Consider the following 26,515-nt stretch of genomic DNA (forward strand, 5'->3'; position numbering starts at 1 on the left):
TTGACTGGAGAATTCTGGGGGTTGAAGCCCACACATTTTATAGTTGCCAGGATTGAGAAACACAAAGAATACAGGAGGAAGTATCTCAAACGGGATTTGTATTTGAGCTGAAATTTGAACTGTGGGAAATGAAAGAAATGGATAACTGAGAACACAATATAGCTACGCAGGAATGCTTTTCACTGCTAGAAGTAGCTTGAATAACGTGTTTTAAAAATACTCTGAAATTAAAGATCGTTTTGTCTTGACTAATCACTTTGTTTCTGCCCAAGCCTTCATCATATCCATCACCCAACTGGGTTTTTCATCTTTTGAACAGTGCTAAATTCTTCAGATTATACCATGCAATAAAGTTGCTTCGCAGCTGCTATGGTGAGCTAAAGTATTGAAGAATGCCGAAACTCTTATACTTTCAGGGCAAATTTAAAAAGTAGCTGAAAGCTTGGATTATTTTTTACATTCTTACTGCATTTATCTTTTTACCACAGAATTTATTAATGGAATCCCAGAACTATTATTTTTAAGTTAGACTTTCAAGAGTAACAACCTTTCTTGACTGTCCTGAAATAATCAGCAATGGAGCAAATATTTGCAAAGAAATTACCATGGGCAACCAAGGCTTTGGAGTAATTTTCAATGATTTTTGAAATTGCTCGCTGGATTCATAGAAGTCAAAGAATAATGACTTGAAACTTCATAAGCTTTAAATTGCTGGTAATTCCAGTAAGTAAATCAGCTAGTCAGAAGTCAAAACGTATGTTCCAGGAGAAAATAATATGTTAAATAAAAGTTGAAATATTAATATATGAAATGATAGCACACAGGAGCATAAATGTAGCCAGAGGCACATCCTTTGGTGCCTGATAAATTCACTTATCTGACTTCGAACATTTAAAAATCTTTTAAATTAAGAAAAATGGGAAGCTGGCTACAAAGATTCAGTGTCCAGTGGTACAGGTAGTCCTTGACTTACAATAGTTCATTTAGTGACCGTTCAAAGTTACAATGGCGATGGAAAGAGTGACTTGTGATTATTTTTCACACAACTCTTGCAGCCTCCCATGGTCACATGATCAAAATTCAGATACTTGGCAACTGACTCCTATTTATAACGTTTGCCGTGTTCTGGGGACATGTGGTCACCTTTTGCAACCTTACAAGCAACATCAATGGGGAAGCCGGGTTCACTTAAAAACTATGTTACTAATTTAACAATTGCTGTGATTCACTTAAAAACTGGGGCAAGAAAGATTGTAAAATGGGGCAAAATTCACTTAACAAATGTTTCACTTAACAACAAAAATTTTGGGCTCAATTGTGATCATAAGTCGAGAACTACCTGTAGTTTTATTTCCAAGAATGCTTCTGAGCCATGTAACCTTTCTTAAACTATGAAAATAATGAGTGGGTGTAGCTTAGTGTATTGTTGGAATTGTGCCCACATGCCTAGACAAAGAACAAAGGTGAAAAGAAGAATCCAGTGCTAGGAGATGGTAAATTACTGCTTCTTAGTTATTAGGTTCGCTACGGCTTCCATTTCGTGAATGAGTAAAGATTGTCCAGCAAGGGCAGTCATGTATTCTTAAAATGTCAGATGACTCCAAAAGCCTCAAATGATGAGACCACTGTTACATTGATATTAAAACCATAAGATTTGTGCATAAAGAAATTAAAAACTGCATTAGCATTTCAGATACTTTCTATGATTTTCAGAATAGGTTTAGCTTGAAATAAAAGAAATACATTTAGTGTAGCTTTTAGATGCAAAGATCATTTGCAAGAGACGTTAGGAGAAATGGGTTATATTAACCACTTGGGAAATTCATAATATTAGCATTGTCACACAATATTATGACTTAACTGTTGATAAGAAAAACAAAAAGTCTGCACAGAGAACATTGTAATACTTGAAGACAGCAAAAGAGAAGAGGAAAAACTGGAGAAAATCACAAAATACAAAGACCTGCACATAGAAGTAGAATGACTCTGGCAAAAGAAAGTAAAGATAGTATTAACAGCAATAGGTGCCTTAGATGCAATTCCAAAACATTTGGAGAACCACTTGAACACCATCTGCATTGACAAAATCACCTTCAGTCAATTGCAACCTTAATTGGAATAGCTTACATCCTGCATCTGCCTATCCCAGGTCCCTGGAAGGACTCAGTAAGTGGGTAAAAATGCCAAATCCAGTCTACACCATCTCCCTGAAAGAACCCAATGAAAGACATTGGTCAAAAATTATACTTGTTCATTTATTTATTGAGGCATAGGCAGTAAAGGTAAGATTAGAACCAGCAACAGGGATGGTACTTTTTATGCTGCTATAATTTTCTGCCAATTTAAGGATGGGTGTAGACCATATCAATCCAGCAATGGAAAAAAATCATTGGTACATCAATGATCCTTCTGGTCAATTAGAACCCTATAGAATACAACACTGAGGTGGTAGAGTGATCTGGGGCTGGACTCTAATTCTTCGCGTAATCTCAGCCTCATGGTGTAATTAGAAGGTTGTGGTGTGGTCAATGTGGGACAGTAGTGTTGTGTGTTGCCTTGATAAGAGGGTTGAATCATAGTTTAGTAGATTAAGGTGCTAGACTACACTGGAGAGAGCCAGGTTCAAACCCACTGTCGGTTTAGTAACTTTGGACCCGTTGTTCTTTCAGAAGACTGTAGTGAGGCAAAACCTGGAGGAGGAAGCATTTGTACACCGCCTTGAGCTTCTAAAGGACCAGTGAGATATATATCTAAAAAATACAATAGATGTTAGAGATGATATTCCCTGTATCCTTCTTGCTGCATGTTTGCACATTAGCCTTTTCCTCCCTCAACCACCATACTTCCCATCCTTTGTTGATCTCTACAATCTCTCCCCTGTACTAATTCTGTAAATTTCATGGAAGCAGAGCTGTGTCTTTTTAGGGTGGGGGGGGGCAGGGATTAGTGATTTCCTTCCGACTGTTGATTCAAGGTTGGCCTGGGCAGTTGGATGGTGACGATGACTTGATCGTAGGCATTTATTATACCCTTGCTATTAGCACTGGAAGCTTTTAATTTGTTTATTAAATTTATATACCACCATCTCGCTCTCACAAGCAACTCTGGGCAGCAGCATACAATTAAAAACAATTTATTTTAAGGCCTCTTTCCTACCACCACCGTCACCACTGCTAGGGGCCCCTCTCGCCTTGCTTGGGTCCTCCCACTTGCCTCGCGCAATTCACCCCACCTGTTTCTCTACCACCGGTTCCTTCTCTCTTCCCCCCCACCGCCCATTCAGCAGCTTCCCACCTTTCTGGCTCTCCTTCACAGGTGCTTCTTCTCTGCTCTCTTCACACACACACCCGCCCCCAACCTTGCAGGCTACCCGCTTGGCCGAGATTTGGGGGCGGGGGGGGGAGCAATAGCTTCACCTGCTCTTGGCAAGAGGAAGGAGGGAGTGGGGGGAGGACGGGGCTGCTGTATTCCAGCCTGGCAGTGGGGGCGACCTTCCGTCTTGTTGCAGTTGCTCGTGGTCACCACTGCCTGCCCCTCTCCGTCCGTCCCCCCGCTCCGAACCGTTGGCGACCCGCTTCCCTCCCACTCCATTTCTCTCCACCGCGCCACCATCCGCTCCGTTAACTAATCACCGTCTCTGGCTGCGAACACTCCCTTCGCCCTACCCGCCTACCGGCCTTGCCAGCCAGCATCAGCAGCCTCCCCTCCGCCTCTCTTCCTCCACCCCCCCCCCAAACCTCCGCTTGCATGGAGAGGGAGAATGGCGGAGAGAGAGAAAGGAGCCACGTCCCCGACCGGATCCTCCCCGTTCTTGGGGCTGCACCTCGCCTCGCCCCCCAGTTTCAGGTACTGGAGTTCCCCACCCCCCATCTCAGCCACCCCCCGGGGGAGCCTTTGGGAAAGGAGATGCTGTAGAGGCAGGAAAGGTGGGGAGGGAGGAAGCAACAGCCTCTACTCTGCCATCTCTTTTCTAACCCGTTTTTCCATGATTTACCTTTCTTTCCCCCCCCTCCCTCCGCGGTCCCCCGGCCATCCTTTCCCCCTTCATTCTGTAGGGCTGATATGTGTGTGTGTGTGAGAGAGAGAGAGAGAGAGAGAGAGGTTCCCGCCCCATCCCTGTTATCTATTGCCTTGATGTTTATTATAGGGGATGAGATGAATGAAGCTTCTTCTCACCCATGCTCCAGCCCATAATAAGATGAAAAGGGAAGGCGGTTGGAGATTTCCCGCTCCCTGCTAGTTCATTCACACCTCAGCAGAGGTAGGGAAGGTAGAAGATTTGGGGGTCCGAAGAGTCGAATCGGAAGGCCAGTGGGGATGTGCAGCTGGCCTCCCCTTTTCTTTCTCGCCACTCCAGCTTGAGCCTTGCCAGGCATTAACAAGCAGGTGGATGCCAGCACCATGTCTCCCCTCTTCCTTCCGAACAGGTGGGGGTCCCCGGTTGGCCAGCACACAGGACTCCTTGAAGGAAGTGAAAGCAGCCCAGCTGCCTTTGGTAGAGGAGCGATGAGTTAATTGGGGTGGCAGAAAGAGATTGTGATGATGGCTATCCTGCTGTTTTGTGGGAAGAGGAGGAAGAGGAAGACTCCTTCTTCACCTTCCTCTGAATATGACTGACATTTAAATGGCTCTGCATACACTTGCCTCAATGAACTCGTGAGCACAACCTCTCCTCCCCCCACTGTTGCCATCCCACAGTGTTATACACTTATTCCTGAAAATATGCATACAACCACTTCTTGCACTGGTCTGGCCTTCCCTTTCCATACATTTCTCTTCTGCTGTTTGCTACAAATCTTTCTCACTCTCATAAGCACTCGTCATTTCTTACCTCAGAAAAATATTACGGTTCTTCAGAAAATTCTTCAGTTTAAATACTGATGTTCTCTTCAGGTTTGGAGGCAAATGCCATGCTAGTTAAAAGGAACTACAATATTAGAGATAATGTCAGATATGAACATAATGCCTGAGAGGAATTAGCAGTTGCTTCAGCGGGGAATACAGTCAGACCTTAAACCATCTATCTAAAATTGAATAGAAGAAGTAACTGCCTAGAAGACATTTCTTTCTGAAATTACATGTTGCATTTCGTCAGCATCTCAATGTTTGCCTCTGTAACTGTAATTGTAACGGGTTTCTTTTTAAAGGATGTCTGCTTTAAACTATTTTATGGATCTGGATGTTGTCTTTATGAGAATGGCTTGTAGATATTAGATGCATTTCCAGATTGGTGTGCACTGGAGAGTGAAATGGTTTCCGGGCTGAAAAGATTGTAAAAGATAAATCATACTGTCTGATTTTACAGTATCTTTAACTTAAATTGATTACAAAAACCAGGTGGATCAGGTCAAAGAAAAGGATTCTATGATCCAATAGATTCAGTTATCTAGTCACTGATTCTGTGTATGATGATGATGATAATACAACAATAAAAAGAACAACAACAATATAATACTAAATAATAGCAGCAGCAGCAGCAAAGGAACATTTGTGCTAGAAAATCTTAGAAAATTAACTTTATCTCAGGATCTCAAGATCTTTTTATCTTTTCAAATGACCAAAGGATGCTTAGAAGCTTTTCTAAGCTTCTCCATATTCTATCTTCATCTAAGAACTTTGCTGTTAAGAACTAGCCATGCGTGTTGTATCAGTATGTTTCTTATTTGTGGTTTTAAATAACAGAAATACTGAGATCTGAGATCAAAAAGGCAGTCCATAACATTATTTTGATTTACTAAGTAGGATACCAAATGGCAAATCGTTTTGATAATAAGCAGAGCAATCTTTACTATCATGTTTCCAACATATGAGCCATCTTCCTAGATGGACTTAATTTAATCTAGTTTCCTACCTTCAGGATTGGCCAACCAGAGGAGCACATGAAAACAATAAACAATAAACATCTTCTATCCAATGTTATGTTACAACCTTTCTATATAGTATATAACCTGGAAATGCTGGGAATTGCAGTACTATAGATAACATTTAAAAGCCACCAGGTTTAGGAAATCTCATATTTTATTTATGTTTTTGTTATATTTTTATCTCACCTATCTTCCAGGAGCTCAAGGTAATAAAAATAGAACCCCTTTGTCTTCCTCCTCCGTCTGAAATAATAATACTATAAGGCTGGTGAATTTTGCTGTGAGAGTGACTAGTCCAAATTACTAAGTGAGCTTCTGTTTTTGAAATGAGTCTTGATCATAGATCTCCATGCTATTCATTATATTGTACTTTTCACTTGATTTCCCTGAAAGGAATTCAAGGGAGTGGAATGTATGTACGTATATGTACGTCTGTATGTATACAGTATATATTGTATATTTCTTCTCAGAATAATCATATGAAATAGGTTAGCCTAAATAAAACTCTATCTTCTTCGTGATTGTGATTTGAATTCAGATCTCCTTAGTTCTAATTCTAATTCACAATTCTAGTTCACAATACCAGTTTTTTAAGGAAAAGTTGCTGTGAACATGGAGATATATTTAATTTTTATACTGGTTTTTTAAAAAGTATGCAAGATTGGACCCAATTAATAATTGGTTAGGAGAATACTAGAGAATGAAATGGATTTAAACTGAGAAGTTGAAATAAAACCTTTGAAGAAATCAATCACAAACTTGACTTGAGGAAGTACATCTGTACATGTTCCTGTGGTTCCTTCAGAAACTTTAAAGGATATATAGTACTTACCATCCATTTTTTTTTCTTATAATAATCTTGTAAGGACAAGAGAGTGTGATTGGTTCAACATCACTTAGGGACTCTGTGGCTAAATAGGAATATGAACCTGGTCTTTCAACCTTTGTTTGCTCTGTCTCATTGGCTCCACTTACAATTAGTAGTAAACCTATCCTCCATAAAACAGTCTACTTTTCTATTAAAGAGATTTCTACATCTGGTGACCCTGAGTTATGAAAAATTTTACGTTGTGACTTGAGAAGTACTGTTCTTTCAATTGTCCTGAAAATATTGCTTGCATATTTAACCGTATATGTGTGTGTGTGTGTGTCTGTCTGTCTGTCTGTCTGTCTTCTAATATTTATTTATTTATTTATTTATTTATTTATTTATTTATTTATTTAATCAAATTTTTATACCACCCTATCTCCCGAAGGACTCAGGGCGGTTTACAGCCCAATAAAAATACAAATATAATACAAGATAAAACACTAATTAAAAAACTTATTTAAATAGGCCAAAATTTAAAATTACAAATTAGAATAATAAAACCCCATTAAAATTAAATTTAAGATTAAAATTCTAGTCCAGGCCTGCACAAATAAATAGATGTGTTTTAAGCTCGCGGCGGAAGGTTCGAAGGTCAGGAAGTTGACGAAGTCCTGGGGGGAGTTCATTCCAGAGGGTGGGAGCCCCCACAGAGAAGGCCCTTCCCCTGGGTGTCACCAGTCGGCACTGCCTGGCAGATGGCACCCTAAGGAGACCCTCCCTGTGAGAGCGCACGGGTCGGTGGGAGGCAATCGGTGGCAGCAGACGGTCCCGTAAGTAGCCCGGCCCTAAGCCATGGAGCTCTTTGAAGATAGTTACCAAAACCTTGAAGCGCACCCGGAAGGCCACAGATAGCCAGTGCAATCTGCACAGGAGAGGTGTCACATGGGAGCCAGGAGGGGCTCCCTCTATCACCTGCGCAGCCGCATTCTGGACTAACTGGAGCCTCCGGGTGCTCTTCAGGGGGAGCCCCATGTAGAGAGCATTGCAGTAATCCAGGCAAGATGTCACAAGAGCATGAGTGACCGTGCATAAGGCATTAACACTCAGAGGTCATTTTTACTTTTACTCCGTGTCTTTATTATTGTCTTTATGTAGTAAACTGAAATTATATTCAATTTTAGAAGTTACTTTTGCAGTTCATCAATAATATAGTACAAAACAAGTAGAACTAAACTCTTTCTTCCCTTTATTCCATGCTATGTTTTTCAAAACTAAAAATGGAAGTTTTAAACTTTTCTTGCACTTTTTCCATATCTGCGGTATTTGGCCTTTCAAAATCTATATATTATTTAAATCAAGGAATTATATCCTGCTAGTCTATTTTCCCGTCATTTTCAAGTAGTCATTTTGTTTTAGGTGCCACCCCATCAACTGCATTATCTTGTGTTATATTTCTCTCTGATTGTTCTGATCCTCTATCCCAATTGGACATTGAACATTTTGGTATCACTGAGCAATCTCTGATCCTCATTGAACTATTTGGATGACCCTTTTCAGCCCATTATGGCCAAAATATTATATATTGCTAAAAATATTGGGCTTTTCCTAGGCATGATAATGTTATTTATGAATTAAACCATTTTGACTATGAAGTTTTAGCATTCACACTGGAACATTATTAATATCGTGCATATGCTGATACTGTCTATATATCTGCAGGTTCTATTTATTAATGCATTTCTCTTCTTATTTGTCTAATTCCATTTTCAAGCCATCTAAATAATTAGCTATCTTATGTTTTCAGATTTTGCTTAATTTTTTGTAAGCTGTCGACTTGAACAACTCTAGGTGTCTTACAACATGTATCTTGAGGCAGTACGTTCTATAAATATCTGCTGTGTGAGAAGTACATTTTGTTTGCACTGAATTTCCCTTCAATACATTTCATTAGATATTTGTTTTCTTGCAATATAAGGGGAGAGAGAATTTCCATATTATGCATTGTTTTATAAACCACATTCTTGTTCAATCATCTTGCTTTAAGTCTACAGGGAAAATAGAAATTACGTTTTCTTAATAATAAATGTCATGGTCTGAATGTGAGACTATATAGTTTTCCTTAACAAGAAGCACTCACATTTCAAGTTTAACTTGACATTGTTTTAAACTTGTCCTTAATGTGACCATAAAGTTTGCATTAGTAGGACATACTCTAGCGCTTCCAAATCCTCTCCCAAATTAACTGCTTATTGGGATGGCATTAAAAGGAAGGCGAATAAAATGTGTTTTTTCATTCTCTATATATGGCTAATGGCCCCGTAATTTGTAACCTTTTTCTTTTTACAGTGACTAATTAAATTCTTTAAGATGAATTAAATACTTTGCAAAAGTAGGGGTCTAAGCATCAGTATTCCCAAAGGTTGGCTTTAATCTTCCCATGCCCATATATTTAACCTTTGAAAGACAGAGCTGATCTATTATTATGAACTACTGCTAATATGCTACATTAGGCTGTACCAAGCTGGCATGTGCCCAAATATCCTAACACCACATCACCCAGAATTCTCAGCTTTCCTGGATGGAAATTCTGGAAGCTGTAGTCCAAATCTTTTGGAGGCACCAGACTGAGGGAAACTGTGTAATTCATGAATCTTGCCATTTATTTTGGTTGCCCTTCAATTTTTCAAGTCAAATTTAGCATAGCATTTGTATTTGATGCATTATTGTCAGTGCAATAATCTTCTCTTTGTGCAATGGATTTCCACATGCTAAAGGGATATAAATCCATGTGTATATGTGATATGCTTGGCTTGCGTTCCTATTATTCTCTTTTGAAGGCCAATATGATTCCTCTAGAAAACATTAAGGCTATGTTGTCTTCTTAAAACAGTTATTCCTAACTTTTTTGGATTGGAGGGCAATCCAAAATTCCAAATTTGGGGATTTTAAGAGCAGTGGCGGGTATTCCTGCAAAATGGTTACTATGATGGGGATATCCCCACTACAATCCAGGATATCCACTATGATCTCAGTTAACCTTTGATATTTGTTTTCTGGCTAAAAGATAGTGCAGGGCCTACTATTTTATTTCCCAGAAATGTGCCAAGTGGCAGTCAGAAACATCATGGGAAATGTATGTCACGTTTAAGGCTTGCACTTTACTCTGGGGCCTGCTAATTTTCTATCTGTGTTTTATATGAAAAGAAGAATTTAGAAAAAAGATGAGCCAGGAAGAGTAAGAGAGACTTTATTACACTGAAGATATAGATTCCAAATCCAGAGTTTAATAAATCCCCATAATTAACCTTGTAGCTCAGCAATTCAATATGTGTTTATTTTAAACTATGCTGGAAAATTATAGAAGACATGGGAATTCTTTAAAACCTCTGCAAAGGTTTTTTTTTTTAATAAGTAGTATCACATGTGGATGATAGCTTTCTGTATTCGCACTTGTAGATCTAAAGCTGCTGGTTACATTTGTTACAAAGTTCTTTGCAGTTGAAATTAAAGAAGAGGAAAGAATCTTGTAACGTTCTGCAGTTAAAGTTGCCATTAAAAATACAAATAAGAAAGCAGAAACTTATTTTCAAAACTAGTTAATTCAGAGACGGAGCAATAGCACTTAGACTTATATACCACTTCACAGTGCTTTTACAGCCCTCTCTAAGCGGTTTACAGAATCAGCATATTGCCCCCAACAGTTTGGGTCCTCATTTTACCGATCTCGGAAAGATGGAAGGCTGAGTCAACCTTGAGCCTGATGAGATTCGATCTGCCAAATTGCAGAGAGCCAGTTGTCAGCAGAAGTAGCCTGCAGTACTGCATTCTAACCACTGCGCCACTATGGCTCTGAACAGTGCTCAGCCATTCCCATGATAGTTTTTGCCTAGCCCCAAATCACTCTCATGGATACACTGTTTGTCTCCTGGGGTTCCTTGCACGTTAATAAAAAGAACAGTATCTAGAAATGCAAGAAACAATATCATGGTCAGATTTCCAAAACCAGACGAGGCAGGTATAACAAAGCAGATATAATAGATTTTGCTGGAATCATTAGGTGCCATTAGTTTAACATGGGCTCTGTACAATTGTGAATCCAGCTCATATATCATACTGAGTCTATAACCAGTGATGTCCATTTTATAGCAATGATGAAACACAATTGACTGATGTCACAAACCAGGAGATTTGAATTCTGAAAAGAAAAACACAAAGGTAAAAATGCAAGATCAGGGGTATAATGTGAGCTTAAATCTTTGCCCAAATCCACAGGTTACAGTGTTCTTGCCTCATGCTGCTCTGATTGGTATTGACTGTTGCCTGTTTTATTTTGTTTTTCAGTGAAAATTCGTAAGATTTAAGTTATGACATTTGGTATTTTCCTCTACTCTATTATGGTCCCCACTCTAATTTGTTGTACAAAAAAAAAAACACCACTAAACTGCTGGGGTTCAGAGAGTAAAATAAAACAATAAAATAAAATAAAAATACCAAATAACAGCAGAACTTTTACTTTCCTACCATTAAATACTTTTCCTTTCCTTGGATGATTTTGGAAGGGATAATGCAAAATAAAATTTTGGGTACTCAGTCATATATTTCCTTTTCCTGCAAATGCATCTGTGACATACTATATTGCCAATATAGCAATTATAATATCTTCAGTCTTTACATTACCTTGTTATAGTGATGCTGATGTGTATTAGCTCAAGCCAATCTACCACTACCGGTACGTTCTTTTTCATGTTTCTGCATAAATTTCTGAAAATGAGCTATTTCCTCTCTCTCTCATCTCAATATACCCTATTTTTTTTCTAATACAGATCTAAAGGAAGGAATATATACAGACAGTATATATATAAATATACTGTCTGTATATATGTGTGTATACACACATACACACATTTCAATATTGGTGCAATTCCAAAGTCATGCAGATGGATTAAGAAAAAGGGATTAAAACTCTTATTTAAGGAGATTTTAATATAGCAATATTAAGGCCAGAAAGCAATTATTTTTCCTAAGTTTTTGAATTTGCCTTTCTTATCAGGAAAGCAAGGTGACAACCGGAAATGAGAGACTGAATAGAGTAGTTCAGTGCTGGGAAAATTTTCTCAGGAAGCAGGTTAGGCTAATGAAGTCAGCTTAAATCTTAAAATATTTTTCCCCACAAAAATTATTATTGTACTCAGTTCAGAAGCTTCAATCAGCTGGAGTTCAAGTTTTATTTCAGGCATTTGAACTAAATAAGCATCTTAATTTAATGAGGAATTTGTGAACTATTTTTAAAAACATTATAAAGAAGGAGAGAGGAATGACTGGAGGAGAAAATATAACATTTGTCATTTGTCACCCTGGTACCAAGGTTAGCCTTGTCCTCAGTGCAATATTTCAGACTAGAAACATCTGCTGCATGCAGATCTATTGGGACTATGCCTGCAAAGTAGTGAGTTGATTACTCCAACTGGCAGGAGTCCTATCATTTACTGGAAGAGCCCTTATTGTCTATCTGATGCACGTATATAACATGGAGGTTCCTGCTATAAAAAGGGGCTTGTATTCACTGGAGATTTCTAATAGCTTTTTCCAAACCATTGTGAATCCTTGTGGGAACTAAAGGAGCAAGGAAGACCCAAAGTGAGGGTTTTTTAGTCATAGGCAGGGGGTTTGGGTTAGAAACTCATATGGCCAAATGGTTTGAGAATTAGCAGCAAATCTGCTTGTGACTATATCAGTTTTAGGCAATGACACTTTTTTGAAGTGATCTCAAATGAACCGCAATCATGTACCCCAAACACCATCAAGGAATATAAAAAGTACCTGCAACTGATAAGATATGGAAATGAAGAAACCTTTCCTACTGTAAACAAACAAACAAACAAACAAACCTGTATGTACATCAGCAATCTTGCTGATTGTGCAACTGGCAATCTCTGCAAATGCTTTGTCACAATCAATAGCAAGAAGAAAATACTGAGTGTGCATGATCTAGTTTCTATTGAAACAGCAGCAGCGGGGCAGGTCTCATGTAAGCAACAGCCTGTGGGATAATGAGATAATGCTACAGCTGGGATAACAATATTTCTTTGGCCAGAAGATTATCTTTGCTGGTCAATAATGAGCAGGAGTGTTCTCTAGTCATAGGTTGTTGCTGGTCCTTCAGGATAAAAAAGCCTCCTGCTCTGATATTTTTTAGCTTTGGCTTCAGTGTTCCCCTAGCTGAGCTGTATGCATTCTTTTGTAATTACAGTACAGTATCAAGTAATCAGTGGAATACATGTTGAGCAAGGGAGAGAAATGTTTTCTGTCTTATAATAAACTTGGTAAAATCATCTATATAACAGCAACAGCAGAGAGGTTATGTGTTGTGTTGCTGGGACCTGACACCTGAGCTTGGAAAGTCTATTTGTCCAATGTAATTCAATGTCAGAAGTAATGGCAAAACAACCTAGTTGTGATGGATATGTGAAATGATAAAACATACCTACGGAGGATGATAATTTTGGGGTATGTTTGCATGCCCTTCTAGCTAATTTAGCTTTATGAAAGGAAAATAACAGTACACCCTGCTCATGAGTTTGACAGCAGAAAGTAGATCAGGGTTTCTTAGTAGGATTCTGAATGATCGAGAATACATTATGAGAATGGAACAACAATAAACTCAATTTGAAAAAAAGTATTAAGGATGATTGATATTTTTATATTTATTTCTTAGTATTAATATTGCTTATATGTAATGTTAAGTATCTGAGCACTTAAAACTGAATTGTTCTTTGAGGATTTTTGATAGCTGATTTTTAGAGTTTTGTGTTAGACTTTAAGATTTACAGAACATCAGATATAGATTTGTACTGCTTGTTTAAGTTATTCTAGTGCATAAAAGGGGGCTTGCTGGAAGTAATTGGTTCTACTCCAAATCCTTTTTGCATCTGCCGTCTCTGTGGCTACTCTTACATACTTGACTCTCTTGATGGAGCTTTATGTTCTATGGAAAATAAAACAGATCCCACAAGCCTGAAGTCAGTCCATTCCTGTTTTACTGGATCAGTCTAATGGCTTATTTGATCCACTATACTATCTCCAATGCCGGGCAAGGGAAGCTGCTGGGAAACTTACAATCTGGGCATAGAGGAGACAGCTATCCCATCCTGTTATATTCAAGAGTTTGACATCCTGTTTTGAAGAGCCTGAGCTTTGGCTGCTGTCAGATTGAACTAGAGAGTCTATGGGCCTAATCCAAACTGGCAGCTCAGATGGGAAAAGCAAGACTGAAAATGAAAAACAGACAGGAATAGAAAATACAATATATCAAATACATGGAGGTAATTTAGAAAAGCATACCAGGCTTCATTAATGGAGATAAGGCAGGAATACAGGGAGAGAGAACAATGTCAAAAGGCAACTGTAATAAAATATTATTTACTTTTGTTTTGGCAGAACCCAGGTAAGTAAAATACTGTAGTCAAAGTATTTTTTTTAGGTTAATTAAGATTAAATCTGTTGCAAAATTCTTGGGGTTGTGCTTTGGGACATACTTTGATTTTACAAGCTGGTAATCATTTGTCTCTAAGCCAGTCTTCCCCAATATGGTATCTCCAAATATTTTGGGACAATAATTTCCAGCTTTCTGAAAATTATGGTAACTGTAAGATAACTCATGGTATCTGGAGACACAAAGTTGAGCAAGGCTGACTTAAATCATTTTACCCCAGCTATTCCACTACTAACAGTACTATCATGTTCTATCTGGACTGCTAGCTATGATTATTCATTACCTTTAGAGACTGTATTGTAAGGGTATTTCAAAGAGAATATATTCAATACTTTGACCCTCTTAAGTGTTCCATTGCCAGACATTCTACTGAAATGAATGAAGCATATGGTCTTTTATAGTTTTATAGTCAACTATAAAAGTTTTTCAACTACAACAAAACAACTGTTTTCTGGAACAGTTTCTTTAATAGCATAGTTCCAGCAGGCTTCTGTGATTTAAATTAAAGGCAGCAAGAATCTGTTAATGAACACACAGTTGTTAATGTTGACCGTCCTAACGTACCTGGGCAAACATTTAAAAAGCTTTAAATTCACCTGGGTTTTGGAATTATCCCCGACATGTGTCTCAAAGTAATCTGCTTGGTTTTAATGCAGCTGAGAGCTGCTTTGGACATGAAGAGTTGAGAAGCAAGCTGTGTGTTCAAATGCTTTGCAGCAGCTCTAATCCTGTATCTCTGTGTCATCCAGAATTGACATCCTGCCACTCACCTTTTTCCTCCCCCTCCCAAGAGAAACAAACAAACTTTCAACATGGAAGTTGCTTATTTATCCACTCGTTTCCCCCCACAGGGTAATTCTTTTAGAAAAATAAGACCAACACATTTCTTTCTGCAGCACTTCCCTTAAATCAATTTCACTGCTCTTGAGAGTGGCAATGACAGATAGAATAATAAAGACTAGGACTTACTTCCTGAACATGTTTTCATGTGAAACAACTGCCACATGAAGGCCACTTAGAACAGCATCTTAATGGCAGCTGCTCCATGAGCAGGCCATTCAGGAAGAGTAGTTATTAGATGAATTGATCACCATACAGAAATTGTTTTATATAGCTTCCACAGCAGCCGTTTCCTGTGAGTAGGGATTGCAATGGGCAGCAAATGCAATATTATTGGATATTCAGCCAAGCAGGTATGGGAAGTTCAGAATTTGGAAATATATTATGGGGAAAATAAATAAATTTTGGCCACCTGAGATAAGCATTTAATATAAACTGTTTACTCCAACTGCTGCACTGTCTGTGGCTGATAGAAATAATAGTCAACAAAGCTAATTTCCCATCTGGATTGAGAAAGTGAATGCACGTGTTAGAACAATTTTCCTTTAGAAGTAGGATTTATTGTCCTCCTGAAATAGAAGATGACCTGTGAATTATTCAAGAATATTTGCAAAATAATGTAGCCGAAATAAACTTTTGGCTTGGAATAACAATCCTGAAGCAGTGATCTCTGAACCCCAGGGATAGAACAAGCCCTGTATCTTTCTGCTGGCTCTCTACATCTCTAATTATACTTTTTCTGAATTAGACTTCAAATGACAACGTCACCCAAAGGGGACCTGGTCATTTGCAGCCCGGTTGGGGGCAGAGTCATTCCAAGGTCAAAGGCAGAATGATTGGGCAGAGCATCCTCCTGCTAATTGGGTAACTTGATTCCCTTTTTTTCCCTTGACTGCAGCTGATGGGAGGGAGTCTGGCTTCCTGAGGGAAGCAGGGGGCAGGACTTGGCATCATCTCAACCCAGAGGAATTTTTTTTTTTGTATCCAGACAGCTGATTCCATTTATTTTTAATGAGCTCCCTTAGACTGTGCTGTGAGAAGCAGAGTGCAGCACAAACAGCAGTTCCTCCTAAGCCAGCGACAGACACAGAGGCAACGCTGCTCAACTCCCCTATCTGAAGGAGGTTTCCCTTTAATAGGCCCTATGACCTTCCCCTACAACGGGGGGGGGGACACTCTTAAATGAAGCTTGAACGTAAAATGCAGTCGAGCACAGAGGAGGAGAGCCGGATTGAGGATCAGTGGGAGAAATGGTAGGCGATCATTCGGCTGTTAGAGGGCCTGTGGGATGGGGGAATCAAGAGATTTCATATAACTGGGTGTATAGGATTTGAAAGTAATTTGGCTTCCTTTCTATCCCAGTGCAGAGGTCTTCACTGGAATTCTATAGGCAATTTTGTCGTTGGCTGTTAGCCCATGTACAAATTTGATTGCAAACTTTATATGTAATGTTAGAAACTAAAACGCTGCTGTCTGGATTGAGCAAGGAGACCGGATCATTTAAGATGCTATTAGTCCCCTCTCGGTCATGGATGGCTATGCTCCAGAAAGGATCCCTTATTTGCCAAATGAAAATAATTATCTGTCAATATAGCTCTTCCTTGATGCTCAAAGATGAATTGCAAGATATACATGAAGGAGCCTTGTGCTAGAGACAAAGCATAAATATATAAACCACCTTGTCAATTTGCAGGGATGCAGTATCTCAGCAACCTCAAATGATCCCTTAAGTAATTTTTTTTTATGATGCTGAGTGCAGCTTCTAAGCACCACAGAGGTAAATATATGGGATATTTTGAAATAATGGTATTTACTTTTTTTTGTTACAAGGGAGAATATGGGGTAACCCTACGTTTGAAAGATTTACCATGATTAATATTACTGCTGGGGTTTGAAAGGCTGTTCTGATGGGCTTTTAAAAACTTGGTTTGCCCATTCATGTAAAATCATGACTATTGTAAAATCATGTCCTAAAATCATGACTATTAACAGAAGAAATCTATTGAATCTTATGCCTTCTCTGATGTAGAAGATGGAATCAATGTTTGAGGATTATTGCATATATTCTCCATTATTCCTCAGTTTTTCTTATCTTTGTTGTTATCTGTTTAGGTATACTCCCCTTGAGATGAGTAAGTTACATGTGATACCCTCCTCTTCTTGGTTATTCTAAGGAGGCATTGTTTTATTACAACTTCACTAATTATTTGCGTATACATTACTCATGGTGTAAGGAATTTGTTTGCGAAGAGTATCCCTCTCCCATCAAGTAAAAAAGTGCTGAGGAAAGGTTTTAGCTGGAGCCTACCATGAAAGCTGCTCAGTGCATTAGTTCATCTGTTTCATCTAATATGTTTCTGTATATAAAAACCTGCCCATGTTTCCCAGTGTTTCTATGGTTCTACATATTGATTTAGCAAGAGTGTTAAAGGACTTCAAAAAGCATTTGAGTGTAATCTGAGGAAGAAACTGATGAGATACGGTTATAGTCTATGAATGCATGAACAGTATACACTTTTTAAATCTCCACTGAGGAGCAGAAACAATTGGACATAGCACTTCTAGTTCTCAATTTTGTATTTTGCCATTAGAATGGAGGCATTTTTACCTCAGGAAGGAGAAGGAAGAAGATAAAAGAAGAGTAATTGTAAAAAGATTTTTTTTAAAAAAAATGTTGGTACTTCCCTAGTACCTGGATATAACAGTGGTCAAATATAAACTTAAGGAGGACTCTGTTTCTTGCAATGTATTTCTGCTTTCTTCCCTGCTTGTGTTTGCTTTCCCTGACACCTGACCTTGGTAAGGAAAGCAGTTGTTCTTCACATTCTCTTTTTAACTCAATAGCCCTTTTTGTAACCACTTATGAAAAGTGCTAGTTGTTTCTATACTTAGTAAGAACTTGTTTGGGACAGGAACTCAGTTTGTTATCTCTGATATCCATATGAGCCAAGTAGATCTCACCAGAAGTGATAGACCAGTTACTATTTTTCAAGATGCTGTTTGAAATAAGTGATATTTCTTAATCAAAAAGCATAGAGGACATTTGACCACAACTGCGTCTTGTTTTGTTAGCTAATCTAAAAGCCACAGTAAAGAAAGAAGAATTGGAGGGAAACTTTTATTGATTCATAGAATTATTCTAAGTGTCCTGGCTCTGTAATGCGGTCAGAGAAAGAAGCTCTACCACTCTCTTGGTTTTTCATTCCAGGTTTGCTGTTAGAACCTCACCAACCTATTGCTTGTCTCCTAAATCCCTATGCAGGCATATTCAATCTTGTTTGATTTCGATTATTTGCAATACAACTCCCATCATCCCCTGTCAAAATAGCAAATGATTTTAATTCATTTATTATTTTGACAAGCGTTTAATAAGAGCAGGAATTATTAAACTGTACACATTTCAGGCCTGCATCTTGGGCTGGTTAGGGATAACTAGAATATTTCTGTATACTGTTTGAACCAGAATATAAGAATTTGTCAGGTTGGGAGAAAAAACCTGCTTTATTTCAGATATCAAATCAGGCTATAGTTTCCTCAATGAGGGAAACCAAGGCAATGGCTTTTGCATCTATTTTGTTTTTTGCTGTAGATTTAAGTTTTACGGACTACCTAGGAGTGAATTTATGCAATGAGAAAATTTGGCATTTCAAGCTTTTATTGATTTTGCTCTGACTCAAAATGAATACAAGCCATAACAATATCAAAATGACAGTGTTATCATGCCTCATTATACAAATGACGCAATTATGTAATTTCATGTCACATTATAATGTCTGATTTATTTATTTATTTTTCTATCTTTACTATTTTTATAAACAATTCAATGTGGCGAATTACAGTACTCCTTTCTCCTCCTATTTTCCCCACAAGAGCAACCCTGTAAGATGAGTTGGACTGAGAGAGAGTGTGGCTGGCCCAAAGTCAGCCAGCCGGCTTTCATACTAAAGGCAGGATTAGAACACAGAGTCCCCTGGCTTCTAGCCTAGTACTTAACCGCTAGAGCAAATTGGTTCTCTGATGTGAATACATGTCGTCCTCAATTTACAACCATTCATTTAGTGACCGTTCAAAGTTACAATGGCACTGAAAAAAGTGATTTAGGACCGTTTTTCACACTTACAACCGTTGTAACATCCCCATGTTCACATAATAGCAATAGCACTTAGATTTACATACTGCTTCATAGTGCTTTACAGTCCACTTTAAGTGGGTTACAGAGGCAGCATATTACCCCCAACAATTTGGGTTCTCAAATTTGTATCCCTGGCAACTGGTTCATATTTATGAAGGTTGCAGTGTCCCGGGGTCATGTGATCACCTTTTTTTTTTTTTTTTAATTCAAAAAGTTTTACAAAAATTTTTTTCCCCTTTCCCCCCAACCCCTTTCCCTTCACAAACCCCCTCCCCCTCCCCCCTGGCTTCCCGGAACAAACACAAGGTATAGTTAAAAATAAAACAAACATATGCTAAAAAAAAAAATTTTTTTCCCAAAACTATTATACCAATTCTCCCTCTCTAGCTCTGACTTCCTCCTTACATAACCAAATCCTTCAAAAAATTAACAATAAACAATAATAAAATATATAAATCAGTAGAACAAATTAATCCTAAAATATTTAAAACCAGCTAAAACGTAAAAATCCAATCCAATTCAGAGAATATCTCCCTTATAGCTTCTATAACCATATAACCATATAATTCTTTCGGGGACACAAATATTTTTGTCTATTAATATTTTAAAAAAACCTTGTTTCAAAAATAATACTATTGTCTCTTGCCATTTTTTGGTGCATTAATCTCTGTCTTTCCTTCGTTGCTCCTTTTAAAAGTCAATCACAATATTTCCTAGTAATTCCTTATGTCCAGAAATCCAAAAATTACTGCCGATATTCCATCAGTCCAAAAAGAGAACTCTTGGGAAACATTAAGCTTGTGAGTCTTTTCCATTTGAGGGACAATCTCCTGTAGCACAAATTCAGGCAGCTCATCCAAACTATTTAAAGAAAACTTCTTTAGATCACCTTGTTTCTTCACGATCAAATCTTCATATTTATCCACTTTTATTTGTATATCCTCCATTCCATTTTCCGAATAATTGCACTGGTTAATTTGCTCCAAACTCTCATCCAAAACGTCCCCATTTTTTATCAATTTGTATTTTTGAATAATTAAATACATTCTTTCTGTGTAGTCCTGTATAACGTCCCGAACCCATTCTTCTGAAAGAACCTCCATAACAAAATTCCTGCTGAGAATCCCCTTGTAAAGTACTTAAACAGCGTAATATAATCCAACAGTCCACAGTCAAACACAATAAGATAAAATCTCCATTCAGTTTCGATTCAACAGCAAAGCTCCCTTTGATGTATCGCTCTGCTTTCAGTTTCTCTAAAACGAAACTGAAGGGGGGGAGGAAGTCAGAAAATCAAAAATACTTGCAAACCAATAATTGCTCCTCACATTCGTTCCGCCTGCTTTTCGTATCCACAAAAAAAATCAATTGCTAGCAGAAGTGGACATCTTCCTCTTTTCCTGCTTTTTCAGGAGCGCAGAGAATACTGGAGGTGGGGGAGGGGTAAATAAGGGGATTCACCGTTCAGGACTTTGTATTACAAAAACAAAGCCCCTAGGGGAATCTACCCAATTCCTCCCCCTTGCTCTGTCTCTCTCTTTCAACCAGAGAGAGAAATGAAGCCGGGATCAGTTGTTAAATCCGGCTTTTACGGTATTCAATGCTGAGTGCCATAAATTGGCACCCAGCGAGAAAGATGGCGCCACCCAGAAGCCATGTGATCACCTTTTGCAACCTTCTGACAAGCAAAGTCAAGAGGAAACCAGATTCATTTAACAACCATGTTATTAAACAACTGCAGTGGTTCACTTAATGACTACAGCAAGAAAGATTGTAAAATGGGTCAAAACTCACATAAGAACTATCTCACTTATCAACAGAAGTTTTGCGCTCAATTGTGGTTGTAAATCAAAAACCACCTCTATATGAAGTGCATTAGTTATGAAATGATGTCCTGACTTGCATGTCGCTTGCCACTTTTTGCCTCCCTCTGTGGACAATACACATGGTACAATACAAGGTGCTTGGCTCAATCTGATGCTTTCAAATATATAGGACTACAGGTTCCATCAGCTAGCAAATGCAACAGCATGCCATGAGGTGACTAAGGTGTGAGTGCCTACAACTGCAACCCGCTTTGGATTTTATCTTGACCTTGGCCAGTATTTATAATGAAAAGTTTTACTAGTTTTGTACAATATTTATAAAATAATTATTTGAAATACAGAAGTAGAGGAAAATATGCTAAACCCTCCCACGAAGACTAGGAATTGTGGCCTTTTGTAGTCACATATTCAGATTGTACCAATTTGCACTGAACTACAGTTTCTCGTTATAAGAATGAGCCTTTTAAGGCACTTTAACCCCATCGCAACTTCGGTTTTAATGTGAAGTTTAGAAGCTTTTGCTTGAATTTTAGATTAAATAAACTCAGTTGCTGTATCCAGTCCCAAGCAGTCTGTCAAATTCAATTTCATTTCTGAATTTGACTGCTTTCAATAATTATAGATAAATTTAAGCACAGCTTGTCCAATTTGAGTGTCACACTGGGGTTGATGATATTCCGAAATGGAAACTTGTGATCTCTCTCAAACCTTAGATGAGGGGAACATGTATACCAAAACTCACAACAGTTCACTCTTGTAATACTAAATCCCACTTCACTAATCTATATGAATTCTCTTTTTCCAGTTTTAAGGAAAAGAGTAGATTCATTCCTGAAAAATAAATGGGTGAATTTATTTAAATTGTACCATTCTAGAACCAGGAGCAACTGCTGCTTGACTATTGAAAAGATCTTTGATTTACTTGGCTCTTGTCTTGTGGCAATAAATGCATAGACTCGCCTTAAATGTTTTAATTAAAGTTTATGTTTGCCTGAAAGATACGCTGTTGCCCATGTTACACTATATCTCTTTTCACTGGGGTGCAGTGCATCAGAGGTAGAAAAGCTGTAGCATTTCAGGTATTTCTGAGTTCTGGCAATTTAATGCTAATATGGCTCAAAAATACAGATTAACTATAAGCCTTGTAGCTCAGTAGCATCTGGAGGAGTGCAGCTTGCTCAGAGACAGGGGCAGCTTAAGACCAAGAATAGCTACACAATTTTAAACAGTATTTTCTTTTTAGGCACTTGATCAATATAGAGCAGTGAGTCCTATGTGGACCTTCACTCATAAAACATAAAATGTCACAAGATGCCTGACTTCTAAAGTTATTTCCTCCCAAACAATTGGTTGTATTCCTTGATTGCTTTTGTGGCTATTCATTTGAACAATTGAAGCTTCTTTATATTAAGGGTTTTCAAACTTTTTTGGGTTGTAGAAAGCAGCTAGAAAGATAGAGAGTGTTCTGTCTTCGTCCTCACTTTGGAGTAACAAGCTGGCTACAGCCAGTGGATACATGGCTCCTATCAGTCCTGGCCGAGAAAACGCAGCTGCCTGCTAAAAACAGATTAAGACTTCAGCTCACTTCGACACGGTTCAGCTAATTTGCTTCCCGTGGAACTGAGAGCAGTCCCAAAACTCTTTATATATCCCTTTGATGACGCCACCTCTCTAATCTTCTGAAGCGCGGGTCGATCCAGGCTTGATTGGTATGATTATCAGCTGTGTCTATAGGCATAGCCTGAGGAAGGGAGGAATCAGGGGATGTCGGCCTCATTACATCCTCCGACTGGCCTGGTTCTGGCTCCTGGAGCCGGACCAAAGGAATCGATGCTCCTGAGGTAAGCCTTACCGGCCCTTCCCCCTCACTCTCAGAGTCACTTTCGGGCATGGGGCCAGGTTCGGAGGCTGGAGCCACAACAGAGAGGTAGATATAGAAATAGATGAGAGAAGAACTTTTATGTATACAACTTCTTGCCAATTCCATAAAATGTTCAAAAAATGCTGCCCCACGCTACTGAGTACAGTGTTCTTATACACTGCAGTACTATCAATTTCCTCTTATAGTTATTGCTGAGGGAGGTGTTACATTATAGCTCTAAAGTAGAAAAAATGAATGCAGATACTTTTCTATAGATAGTGTGAAACTGATTAATGTCGGCTTAAATGGACTGAAGCCTCTGGTTATAGAGAAGATAGGAGAATAGGACTATCTCTGCTTTCTACAAGTGATTGTTGATCAGGAAGGATTGTTTATTTCAAAAACTCTGAAATCAAATATTGTATGTAGGAATGAAGAAACTGTATTTTGATCCTATCGACCCTGACTGAGAGGAAATTGGACTAAATAATGAAGCTATACAGCAACAACCAAAACATACATCTGTGGTGCTAGGGATCCCAAAATTCAATGGCCTTTTTAGCATGCCCTGCTTCTTTTGTAGTTACAAAATGTGTGTCTTGTGCACATATTATAAATTGAGCAGATAATTTATTACTGAGAAATAAGTACCCTTGTTACTTCTTAGAGGCCTCAAGTATAGGTCCTTTTGATATAAGAGAGGCATTACAGATATTTCATCACCTAGAAGTGTCTCCATGGCCCTTTGATCTCAAGAAGTTGTCCCTGAGTGTTTTAGTAGTTGAGACAGTTTATTTCTGGCTCAGCTGTGGTATCCATTTGATAGCACTGCAAGGCAACATTGCTTTTTTAAGACAAGGATCTGTAAGTGAGCTGTCTCCTTTGTTGCAGATATTCTTGCCAAATTCCTCCTCCTGGTTCCAAGTCCAACTGCATTAGCAGGTTTTTCAAGCATAAAAGTGGCTTGATGGCTGTTTGAACACATACATACAGTCCAGAACCTCTTGAGATTTTTTGTAAACCAGGTAGATAAATTCAGTATGAAGGATTCTTTTTTTCTCTTCATACTGAACTTCATAAGTTCTTATATGCTTGTTTTCTCTGATGGATAATTGTATGATCTTTGTGTTGTCTAGGCTCACCCATGACATCAGTCTAGAGGAGTTTGAAGATGAAGATCTTTCTGAAATTACTGATGAGTGTGGAATCAGCCTACACTGTAAGGACAATTTGGCCTTACGGGTAAGAACATCAACGTTACCCTATTTATTCTTGGTCATATGATTGGGATGAAACTCACAATCCTGCTCTTTTTCTGAAACCTGGATAAGAAGGAAGTAGGTTATTTCAATCCCAGGAGAAAATTGTATCAATATCTTCCTTGAGTAACTCATTTTTCATTTCATTTTTTTAAAAAACTCTGAGTATCAGTAGATCAGCCTCCCCCAACCTGGTGTCCTTGGTCAGGTTATTTGGAAATGTAGCAGTTGAAATCCAACACATCTGGTAGATCCCAGGCTGGGAATACTTAGATTGAAACTGAAGTCTGAATATGCTTGCCTGTATCTCTGTGCTGCTCCTTATACTGCAGTTGAGCCTATGTCACCCTGAGGCACCATTATTGCAATGCACTCTGCCTTGGCTGCATCTGGAAGAATTCGGGCATGAAGCAAATGCAGGTACTATGCTTGCTTTTATGAAGTCAAATTTTAGGCATGAGGGCTCTAGTCTGGGACTCATTCCCAGATGCAGGTGGAGGAGATAGCCTTGATTTGTGCGATACAGTTTTTCACCATCAGAGAAATTGCCCTCTGTCAGGTCCAAAGCCACTATGCCTCGTACATGTATAGCAAGCAGTAAGTCATAATGCAGTTGGTTTCTTTTCATCCAAGATTTAAATTAAGAACTTCTTATACGAAGGAAGAAGATAGATGTTTGCTTAATGAACTAAGATCAGTAGTATCCTTATAAATATGTAATACCTTAATTTTTTTCAAACTTTAACTTAGGGAATACATTATGTTAAGTTATGATTTAAGTAGGGATAAACTATAGCTGGTTGGATTCACCCATTGCTGAAAGCCAGAACCAATATATGTTACCTTATTTTTCAGAGTATAAGACACTCCGGACTATAAGACGGACCTACCTTTTTTGGTGAGGAAAACAAGAAAAAGAAATCTGCCTCTGCCTCCCAGCAGTTTTGCATCGTTGCGGCAAATAGCCTCCTTTACTTTCATTTTTGTTTTCAGCATAGCTTGATTAACACAAGAAAAAAAAGATCTGCTCCCAGCAATTTACCTCCTTGCAGCAAGCAGGGGAGGCTCGTGTAGCAATAGGCAATAGCAATCCCTGCAGCCTTAAACAGCTGGGAGTTGGGAGGCTGATCCAAGGGACAATCAACTTGTGCTAATTAGGCTGTGCTGAAGCTGAAATGGGCTGTTTCTTCTTGCTGCTTGCTGCAAGGAGGTAAATTGCTGGGAGGCAATTTACCTCCTTACCCCAGAGGCCAAAGGGTAAGGGCCAATGGGTGGGTGGGGCTACATTCAGTGTATAAGATGCACCCAAATTTTCACTCCCTTTGTGGGGGGAAGGTGCATCTTATACTCTGAAAAATACGGTATATCTTTACTTTTCTCAGTATGGCTTATTTTCTGTGGGTTCTCAAAGGAGTGTCAACACAATGGAGAGCTGCCAGGTTGAGGATGATCACATATGATTCCTTTCTTTCAGACAAGTTCTTAGAATGTGCGTCTCACATGTTTTTCATATCTATGCTTCATATTGCTAGAGAACATAGAAGTGATGACCATTGCCAATACTAAACGTGCAAGGATTCAAGCCAGATTAGCAGCCAACACGTTTTATTTAAAAGGGTTCTCCCTAACATCACCTATCTGAGGTTATTATTTTTAGCTGGTAATCTTGGGTGGGAGGGAAGCTGAAGCCTGGCAAATATACTAATCACTGTTTTTGTCCTTAAGTACTGTAAAGCCATGAAGAATTTATTTGCAAGCCTCATTGTTTAGGCAGATTAGATCTTAGCTAAAAGGCTAGAACAAATTATACTGGTTATCTCTTCTGCTGACTCAAGAACTAGAGAGATGCACATATTAGCATACCATGCAAAAGAGTGGCATTGAAAAAAAGTTGTCTCATGTAAGCCAGTCCAAGTGCAGTCCAAGTAAGGCATTTGTACATTAGCATTCCATCAAACCCTTACAAAGAAGGAACTCTATATTATAGGAAACCCCAAAGTAGTTTTTATTTTGGGATCTCACCCATTTTAATTGGCCTTATTGGTATTGGAACATTCAGATTTCAAAATATGAATGTGACTCACAATAAACAAATTTTAGAAGGGAAAATATGAGTATTTTCTGGTACCTCCCCATTGACAAAACCTCGGCCTAAATATTTTATTTAAAAAGGACTGAAGAACTAAATAAAAGTTTCAAAGTTCTTCTGTTGTCAAGAAAGTGTGTGGTTTTCTAAATGATACAGTCAGGTGAGGAAAATGGTGAATTTCCAATTAACACATTTGAATTTTACAATTAGCAACATAATAGCTATTTACTTAATTTCTGGAGCTGCCTGTCTCAATCCAATTGACTCTGGGCTGTGAACAATAATGAAAAAGCTATATTGTTTTGAGACCAAGCATTAAAAAAATACCCAAAGAAGAATAA

The 26,515-nt window shown here is 38.4% G+C and overlaps 1 protein-coding gene across 5 annotated transcripts in view; it reads left to right on the forward strand.

Annotated features, from left to right (window-relative positions):
• The first annotated feature begins 3,698 nt into the window (after positions 1-3,698).
• MAPK8IP1 (mitogen-activated protein kinase 8 interacting protein 1) overlaps positions 3,699-26,515 on the forward strand; it is a 64,804-nt gene continuing 41,987 nt past the window's right edge. The window contains exons 1-3 of one of the 5 annotated variants that reach the window (XM_058161726.1): positions 16,233-16,260; positions 23,963-24,068; positions 24,941-24,983. Coding sequence is in view for 2 of the 5 variants with exons in the window: in XM_058161723.1 (XP_058017706.1) it covers positions 3,761-3,846; positions 23,963-24,068 (192 nt within the window). In the remaining 3 variants the exon portion in view is untranslated. Of the gene's footprint in view, positions 3,847-16,033; positions 16,261-16,585; positions 16,785-23,962; positions 24,069-24,940; positions 24,984-26,515 lie in introns of those variants that run through there. The other 4 variants (XR_009152552.1, XM_058161723.1, XM_058161724.1 and 1 more) reach the window with 4 other exon arrangements.

Source organism: Ahaetulla prasina, chromosome 1 (assembly GCF_028640845.1).
Source record: "Ahaetulla prasina isolate Xishuangbanna chromosome 1, ASM2864084v1, whole genome shotgun sequence".
NCBI lineage: Eukaryota > Metazoa > Chordata > Lepidosauria > Squamata > Colubridae > Ahaetulla > Ahaetulla prasina.